Source organism: Embiotoca jacksoni, unplaced genomic scaffold (assembly GCF_022577435.1).
Source record: "Embiotoca jacksoni isolate LCO1_2020_lvr unplaced genomic scaffold, fEmbJac1.0.p SCAF_14, whole genome shotgun sequence".
In the NCBI taxonomy this organism is placed as follows: domain Eukaryota; kingdom Metazoa; phylum Chordata; class Actinopteri; family Embiotocidae; genus Embiotoca; species Embiotoca jacksoni.
The window spans coordinates 3,917,501-3,926,954 of NW_027185274.1; the positions used below are offsets into that span (position 1 = coordinate 3,917,501).

The 9,454-nt window shown below is 43.8% G+C and overlaps 1 protein-coding gene across 1 annotated transcript in view; it reads right to left on the reverse strand.

Moving 5' to 3' along the window:
• The window catches only part of LOC138197053 (tripartite motif-containing protein 16-like), a 2,290-nt gene extending 672 nt beyond the window's left edge, over positions 1-1,618 (reverse strand). The window contains exon 1 of the mRNA XM_069147519.1: positions 1-1,618. This exon is cut by the window's left edge and continues 672 nt beyond it. Coding sequence (XP_069003620.1) covers positions 1-1,618 — 1,618 coding nt within the window.
• Positions 1,619-9,454: the final 7,836 nt, after the last annotated feature.

The following is a 9,454-nucleotide window of genomic DNA, read 5'->3' on the forward strand; positions in this document are numbered from 1 at the left end:
GCCAAAGTCCAGCATGGAGCGGCTGGGTGAATGTGGTCTGGACTCTGTGGAGAAGAGTCATGGTTTCAGAGACGCTGTAAAAAGACAGAATACCTGCTCCGTGATTCAGGTATACTCCGACTCTGGAGGACCGAGGACCTGAGACGACAGTTTGGACTCCATTGTGCCAAAATGTATAACAGTTTTTTTCATACCGTAATGACCAAGATTTGTCATTGAATCCAAACCTCCCTGCTCTGCTGATGTTCTTGTATGTGACTGCTACACAAACTCCTCTCCCTCCCCACTCCACCTCCCAGAAACAACGTCCAGTCAGACTCTCTCTGCTCAGGACCTGAAAACAATCATCAGTGAACCTGTCTGGATGATCAGAATAAGATAGCTGCTCTTCCATTCGTGTTGCTTTTGTGTTCCTCCCAGATAATAAGAGATGTGTGTTTGCTGTGTTTGGATCCAAAGTGATTTCACGTGGGTATTTTAAAAATCCAGCTCTGGTCTTTGGCTCTGGTTGCGACAGTAAAACGTCCACTTCAGTCACTGTCAGTGAAATGTTTGTCCACTCCTGCCTCAGAACGTCCTGTAGTTTATCTCTGGTCTGTGACACAGCTGCTGTCACTTCCTGAAAGTATCTCAGAGGACGAGTATTGATGCTGGATGAGTATGTGGACTCTTCGTGTCCTGACACTGAGGGATAGCTGTGCAGAAACTCAATGTGATCTTCTGTGTGTGAGAGATGCTCCAGCTCACCGTCTTTCCTCTTCAGCTCATTGATCTCCTGCTCCAGCTTCTCCTGAAGCTCTTTGACTCGACTCACTTCAGTTTCCTGCCGGCATTTGATCTGCTGCTTCACATCACAGCTTTTTTTCTGCATGAGATGGATCACCTTGGTGAAGATCTTCTCGCAATGCTCCACTGCCTCATCAGCGGAGCTGTTTATGGCCTCCACCTCCTGCTGAAGCAGCTGCACATCTTTCTCTTGCTCCTGGATCCTCTGCTGGAGGTTTTGTTGATTCACCTCAAGCTCCTTCTGCTTCTCCGTTCTTTCTGCTGCAGCTGGGATGGTTTCATGGCTTTTATGTTCATCCATTAAGCAGCGATAACAGATAGACTGTTGATCAGTGCGGCAGAAAATCTTCATCACCTCATCGTGACGGGAGCAGATGCTCTCCTGGAGCTTCTTGGAGGGGTTCACCAGCTTGTGTTTCTTTAATGGAGCTGAATCATTGTGAGGTCGGATGTGATTCTTACAGTAAGATGCCAGACAGGCCAAACAGGACTTGATGGCTTTCAGCTTCCTCCCAGTGCAGACATCACAGGCCACATCTTCAGGTGCAGCATAGCAGTGATCAGCAGGAGCAGCTTCGAGTCCAGTCTTCTTCAGCTCCTCCACTAAAACTGCTAACATGGTGTTTTTGTCCAGGACAGGCCTCGGTATGAAAGTCTTCCTGCACTGAGGGCAGCTGTGGATTCCCTTCCTGTCCTCTCCATTCCAGTGTACTTTAATACACTCCATGCAGTAGCTGTGTCCACAGGAAAGAGTCACTGGATTCTTCAGCAGATCCAGACAGATCGAACAAGAGAAGGTTTCTCGGTACAGCCGAGCTCCTTTCAGCGCCATTTCACCTCTCAGCGGCAGTGAGTTTCTGTTTCGTAGAAGTGAAACTAGTCTGAGCTCTGATCTAAACAAGGTGTGTGTGCAGTGAACGGAGCTCTAACTCTTCACCACATGTTGGTTCCACCCATGTTCAAAATGCAGATCTGAGGGGGAGGGATAAAGGAAATAATGTGGACCGCTCATTTGCTGTGTTTCAGAGCAGGAAGAAGAGGGAGGAGTCTTCAGGCTCTGATTTGTTCTAGGATGATGAGTGCTTAGAAACACATCAGTGGGAGATGTGATATCTCAAGAACGCCTTGAAGGAATGTCTTTGAACTTATCAAAAACATTCACTTGGTACCAGTGATTACTGTGACCTTCTGTCTTTTCATCTGGTGAACGCATTCAGGGACCTTTTCCAAATTGTGGCACAAATATTCACTTGGACTCAAGGACAAATCTTGCTTGTGTGCACAATAGCTGGGGGACACTTAGAGAGAATGTCTTCAAATCTGGCACAAATGTTCACTTGCCCTCAATAATGAAGTGATTAGAGTTTGGTAGTCAAAGTTCAAAAGTCAAGGTCACATTGAGTTCACATCCTTCCCCTTCTTGTGAACTTCAAATTCAAATTTCGGACAAAGATTCACTTGGATTTAATGATGAAATGAGTAGATTTTGGTAATCAAAGGTCGGAGGTCAATATGACCTTACATTTGTGATATCTGTCTGTCTCATTCTTATCAATGTGATATCTTAAGAACACTGAAGAGAATTTGGCACTGACATTATTTGGATTTAAGGATGAACTGATTAAAATTTGGTGATCAAAGGTTACTGTGACCCCACAAGACATGTTTGTGGCCATAACTCAATAATTAATGCATTAATTATGACAACATTTCATCAACATAGGATAAAATGCTTATTATAGCACCATAGCTGAGGTTAGAAGGAAATAATATTTCACATTTTTGCCAGATACTAAATTGGTGACATTACCCTGAGGTGTCCATCTTGAAACAGATTGTCATTACTTGTTTAAATGTACTTTGAATAGATTCATGATTACAGTTGTTGGTAAAAAAAAAAAAAAAAATCTAAATATGTGTGTCAGACATGGACTGAGAAGAACAAGGGGACCCACAGATGCTCCTTATGTATAAGGCCCAGAATTTGGGCGACACCACTGTTTGTAAGTAAGTACCCCCAAATTCAGAGTTACACATGGGGCGTCGGCGATTCTTTACGCACTTGAAACTTGATCAGAGGTCCTCTCTGATCAAGTTTAGGTGCATCAAAGTTTGTAACAAATTATTGGGGAACAGAAAGGAGTAGCAGGGAGCTAAATCCGACGAATAGGGATGGTAGGGAGTGACGATTTTGTTGTTGTGGGTGATCAACTTCATGTGTCATGTTGGAAAATCCAAGCGTCATCACGCCACAGTTCAGGGGCCTCATTTATAACCATTACGTACGCGCAAAACGGGGCTTGAAAGAGGCATTCGCCGCTCCAAACGCAAAAGTCGAGATTTATATTAAAACAAATATGAGGGTGAAATGTGCGCACCTGTAGGCAAACTGTGACCTATCTGTACGCACGTTTTGGAGACACACAGTGAGGTGGTGGATTAAAGCCAGTTTGTAGAAATTGAATGTGAGAGGCATCATACGTATTACGAAGCCTCTCACACCTTTAATTTCACTTCATATCACGTTATATGGACATGGGTCCACTGTATCATTTACATTCAAGCCAGCAGTGTAAGTTTTGCTCGTGACCTATAATTATTCCATAAGAAACTTTCAATTATAAATGATAGTAGCAAATCTAAATCTCAAATTTAATTCCGCTCATTATTTCATACGCGCTGTCTCGCCATCACGTTCCACCGGGCGCAGAGGAGCGGCCTGGATTCCCTCTGGTCAGTCGTGGAGCTCTGCAGCTGATGAAATGCAGGATGATGTCGGGATTTGACAGATCGGAAAAGCCTGACTTTTTTTTTCCCCGACATGAAGACTGAATATACAAAGTCCTTTAGACCCCGTTAACATGGCAAACTGATCATCATCATTCTTTGTAAAAATCCAAGATAACATCAAATATCATTCAGCTAAAGAACTGCAGAACATAGCATCAGTTTTTATTATCCATCCATCCATTATCTATACCCGCTTTATCCTGAACAGGGTCAGAGGGGGGCTGGAGCCTATCCCAGCTCACATTGGGCGAAGGCATGGTACACCCTGGACAGGTCACCACTCTATCACAGGGCCCAGTTTTTATTATCTTCTTATATTGTGTTTAAAGTTTTTAATATTGCCTAGTTTTTGTGTGTAAAAGTGCTGCAGTGAACACAATTCCTCTGTCAAGCGCACAGAGCGAAGCGGTGGCACCGCTGTCTCTGTAGTCGTAACATTTTGCCACTCGATGTGTTTTCTTTCGTTTTTGACCCCACTGCTGCGACCACCAAACAATCCGAGCCAATTCATATCCTCCACCTCGTCCTTAAGAAACCCCAAACATATAGTTACTTAATCAATAGTCATGTTTTTATTTTTATTTTAACTATTCTAGATTTAGTGTCCTCTTAACAATAAATACGACATGACAAAACCTGGTTCAGGACTTCCACAAATAGTCAACACAAATGTGCTGGTTTCCACCTGTTTAGCCACAGTGTCAATGATCACAGGCTGCACTGAGTGAAAACGGAAGGGACCATTGCTTTTGTCATCACTGAATGGATATGTCTGCATGATGGTTTGGAGCAAAACACAGTAATAACAGTGCAGGTACATGGGAAAGTGTAATTTATCTACACATCACAGATGTCAGTCAAAACCACCAACAAAAGCAGAGCTTTTCTACTGAGCTTCAGCCACACTGAATCAGTTCCACAGCATGTTAAATTCAAGGTGTGGCTGTTACACAGTGTAAGAATGAGCAGAGAGCAGATGTGTGCTTTCACAGTAAAGAAAAGGAAATGATAAAGGCGACAAACAATCAAAAGCAGTCACATTTTCAGAAATGCTTCATTTTATTTACAACAATATTATTCACATGATTTATGTTGTAACATAAAAAAGTGATGAGAGTCCAAAGTCTTTTTACAGATGTCCCCGCTCCCGCTGTCTGTTGCCTCCATATTGACACAATGTACTGAGTTTTTGAAGGAAATGAGCACTACTTTATGAGCGGTACATTTGTGCACTGGACACCAGGGACCACGAGCTTCAGATATCCTTGAACTGGATGTTGTGCACAAGCTCATGCAAGTTGTGTTGTTTGCCCAGACATTTAGGTGTGCCAACTTACATTAACAACTGACTGACATGTGGGACTCCGGCCCAGTTGTTTCCTTTTGTGTGGATTGTCCACACACAGAAGAGCAGTGAAAGTCTAACCTTCAATTCAATCTGTCTTTCCATCTGTTGAGACTGCAGTTGGAGCCAAAAGGCAACATGAAGACCTGAGAACTGACAAAAAGTAGCTAAACAAAAACTACAACACGGGAAATGAATGCATCAAATTCAGCACTGTGAAAAGTTCTGATAAAAAAAAAAAAAAAAAAACTATTAGGGGACTTATACTTCCCTGCTGCACTGCAAGATGCCAACTTCTCATCAGCAATCAAGGGAGACATTGGAATAGGAACAAACCGGAAATGTTCTGGTGCAAAGTTTTCTGGACAGATGAGACCAAAATAAATTTCTACCCAAGTGATAGAAGACACAAAGTGTGGAGAAAAACAAGAGGAACCCAGGGACCAAATGATTCCAGTTCATCCGTGAAGCATGGTGGTCCTGTGATGTCCTGGACACGTGCGGCTGATTGTGGACCTGCCTCATGGGACAGACAATGGCAGCAGCAGAATGAATTTAGAAAGGTTCATACACATTTCTTCTGACTATGTGCAAAACAATTCCTCCAGTCTCAACAGCAACATTACTGATAATTCTTGGGGTAAATATGGCTCAAGGCCAAACTCATTATCCTCTAAGGGAGACAAATTCAAAGAAAAATGTAGCAGCAAGCGGCAATCTTTGGGTTGAAGCCCTTTTGCTTTTAACAGAGAGAAGCAGTTCAATTGGGCAAAATTAAAGCCGCAACCAAGCAAAGTCACGTTATTTAGGTCTGTTTAAAGGAGTACAAACACACAGTTGTTCCATCATCATAAAGCCTGCAGTATTTCATAATTGTGCACTCATAGTTAAACGAGAACCATAATCATTAATAGTTTGGCTTGTGTTGTGCATGTATGTTTTTGTGAGTGAAAACTCCTCCCAGATTGGTCATTTTGTAGTTTAAGAAAATACTGATGGATATTTGCTGTAGAAAAACAGCTGAGCGCTAGAACCCCAGAAACACAAGGCACAGTCAGATAGATATATAGGAGATAGACAAAGCAGTCACCAGAAGTCAAGATCGATTAGATAGAGCACTAGAAATATCAAAAGCCACAGAGAGAGATGAACATAGTGACCAAATTAAAACCAGGAAATAAAGAAAATGTCACCTTCTGTTTGAAGATCTACCTGCAAAACAGTTATTGCACTAATACTGAGCTGATGGACGATGGATCACTCATTTGTCTTACCGATGACTGACAGTCATCACGATGTACACCGGTAAAATGGGGAAGTGAGTATGTGGGCGGTGATGTGGCTGGTACTGGGCCGAAGACAAAGACACAGACAGAGAAATCAAGGGAGGGGGGAGACAGACAGATAGAGAAACAAACATAGACAAGCAAGGAGGGGGGCAGACATACAGAGACACAAAGGGAGGGGGACTGACAGAAAAACAGACAGAAAGACAGACAAATAGTCAGAAGGAAATGAAATACAAAAGGACAGACAGACAGAGAGAAACAAACAAGGGAGGAGGGAGACAGACCTACAGAGACACAAAGGGTGGGAGCGACACTGACAGACAGAGACACACAGAGAGAGGGGAGACAAAAAGACAGAGACACAGAGGGAGAGGGGAGACAGACACACTGACACAAAGAGAGGGGGAGACATAAAGAAGACAGGAACACAAAGGGAAGGGGTGGAAAGACTGACAGAGACACAGAAAGAGGGGGGAGAAGGACATATAGAGACACAAAGGGAGGAGAGAGACAGACTGACAGGAGGACAGAAAGAGACACACGGGCAGAATGGAGACAGACAAAGAGGGAAAAAACAGGAGGGGAGACACAGAAGAAGGGGGAGACACACAAAGGGGGGATAGAGAGACAGACAGAGAGACAAAGGGACAGACAGAATAACAGAGAGAAAGACTGACAGACAGACAGACAAATAAACACAGGAGGACAGACACAGAAAGAAAAAGAGGGGAGAGACAGATACATAGAGACACAGACAGCGGGAGACACAACTGATGGAGACACAATAGGAGAGGAGAGAAGGAAGACAGATAATTTTGGGGAAGAGGAAGAAAGAAAGACAGACACACAAAGGGAGAAAGGATACATACAAAGACAGAAGCAGAGGGAGGGGGAGAAAGACAAAATGACATAAACAGGGATGGAGAAGACAGATATGCGGAGACATACAAGGAAAGGGAGAGAAAGACAGACTGATAGAGACACACAATTGGGGGTGCAGACATAAAGACACACAAAGGGAGGGGAGACAGGCATACAGAGAGACATAAACACAAGGAGGGGGATAACAGGTAGCAAGAGAAACAGGGAGGGGGAGACAGACAGAGACACAGGTAGGAGGGAGAAAGAAAGACGAAAAGAGACACAGGTAGTAGGGAGTCAAAGAGAGAGGAGGAGAAGGACTGAAAGAGACACAATGGGAGGGGGGAGAAAAATTGACAGACAAACTAACAGTGAACCGGGAGACAGATATACAGTGTAACAAAGGAAGCAAGAAAGACTAATAGAGACACAATGGGAAAGGGGAGAAAGACAGAGACACACAGGAAGTGGGGAGAAAAAGAGAGAAAATTAAAACTGCAAGCAGTGATACGCGGGCCCTCGCCCGGTGAACGTCGGGGAGCTGGCGGGTCGGGACCCCTGGACTCCCGACGTGCAGCGCGAGAGAGACCGCATATCCCAGTTTTAATTTTTATCTCGTTTCCTGCCTCCAGCAGGGGGCGCTACGACTATGAGCAAATATTACCATACAGGTGTCTTCAGGACGGGACTGTTATCAAAGATGTAATGTTTGAGGAAGATCGGAATATGTACGTAAAAGTAAAAGTTACAGCAACTTGTAGTTTCATGGCGAAACGCTCAAAATGGCCACCATGCCACGTGCACACCGTTGGACGAAAACAAGCCAAAACCAAGAGACTATTTTGTACATCTGGGTGTTATACACGTGTCCAACAAATTTGGTGCATGTAGGTGAAACTAGGTGCCGATCGCCTCAAGTTACTTCTCACTGTGAGGCAACTGCTCTAACCAGTTAAAAAAAAAAACCTGCAAAACCAATGAAAAAAAAATAAATCATAATAATAATAATTCCTTGAAGAACAATAGGGCTTTTGCAGAATCGGTGCTCGGGCCCTAATGAAGGGATGAAATGATTCATATGAAAACATATATGACAAAAGTCTGCTGTGTTTGTGTTTGTGGGTTAATGTCCACAGACAAGCTCGTCTCTGATTGGCTGACAGCTTATCTCTGCAGGCTGCCACACCTTGTGAGTCGTTACCATCAATGCACCTGGGAAAACACACACTGAATGAATCTTCATACAGGTGGGGGTGCCCCCCTCCCCCCTCACACACACACAGGTATCCTTGTTAGGAATTGTATTGACTTCATAAACCTGCTTTAACCAGAACCTCAAACTGGACCAGACCATTTTACGTCTTAACTTTTCATTTTAACCAGAACCTCAGTTTTAATCTTAGCTGGAACCAGAAACAGCACCACGCTGGATGTATGTGCTGCGTTTTATGATGTTTCAAGCATCCTTTGACCTTAAACATCAACTTCCTGTGTCACGGCGAAACATCAAACTTTGCCGCACCGCCACGGTGACGCCCTTTGATAAAATTGCATCAACTTCTCAATATATCATCATCAATGTCTGAAGGCTATTCTGACCCGGCTTTAGGTTCATGTGATCAACCAGCTTGACGTAGCATGTGAAAGTATGATATGAAAAATATAAAATATTGCCACCAGGGGGGGCTATGACTATGAGTGAATATTACCATACAGGGCCCCCAGAAACCAATGTCACTGACCTCAGAGTCACCCAAGTGGGCCCCTAGAGTCATTAGCCAGGCAGGCCAGAGAGTCACCCAAGTGGGTCTCCAGACTCACCAGTCTCACCGTCACCAAATTGGCACCCAGAGTCACCAGCCTCACCGTCCTCAGTGTCACCCAAGGGGGCCCCAACAGTGACCAACCTCACTGGCCTCAGAGTCTCCCAAGTGTGCCTCCAGAGTCACCAGCCTCACAGGCCACAGTTACCCTAGTTTTTCTATATTTTTCAAAATTTAGGTTATGTTAGATTAGATATGGCTTGCATCTAGTCACCGTACCTTAGTGTGCACTAAGTTAGTTGAAGTTGTGACTCGATCTCATTGGAAACCGACGATACTACGTCCCACCCATCGGTAGCCGTAACCTGACTGCACCACAGGCCTGTCAGTCAAACAGACACGCCCGCAAAAACAAAAGGAATTTTTATTTTTAATTTGTAATTAATGACGGTAATACTTTCAGACTGACCGCCAGAAAATGAATATGAAGGAGTGACTATTTTGCGAGCCAAACCAAAATAACTTGTGGTAACAAAAAAATTTGATTTACAATTTTATGAGATTCGGTGAATGGCACTCTATCCATTCAAAGGTTTTTTGGAGCCAACCCCTAGTGGCAC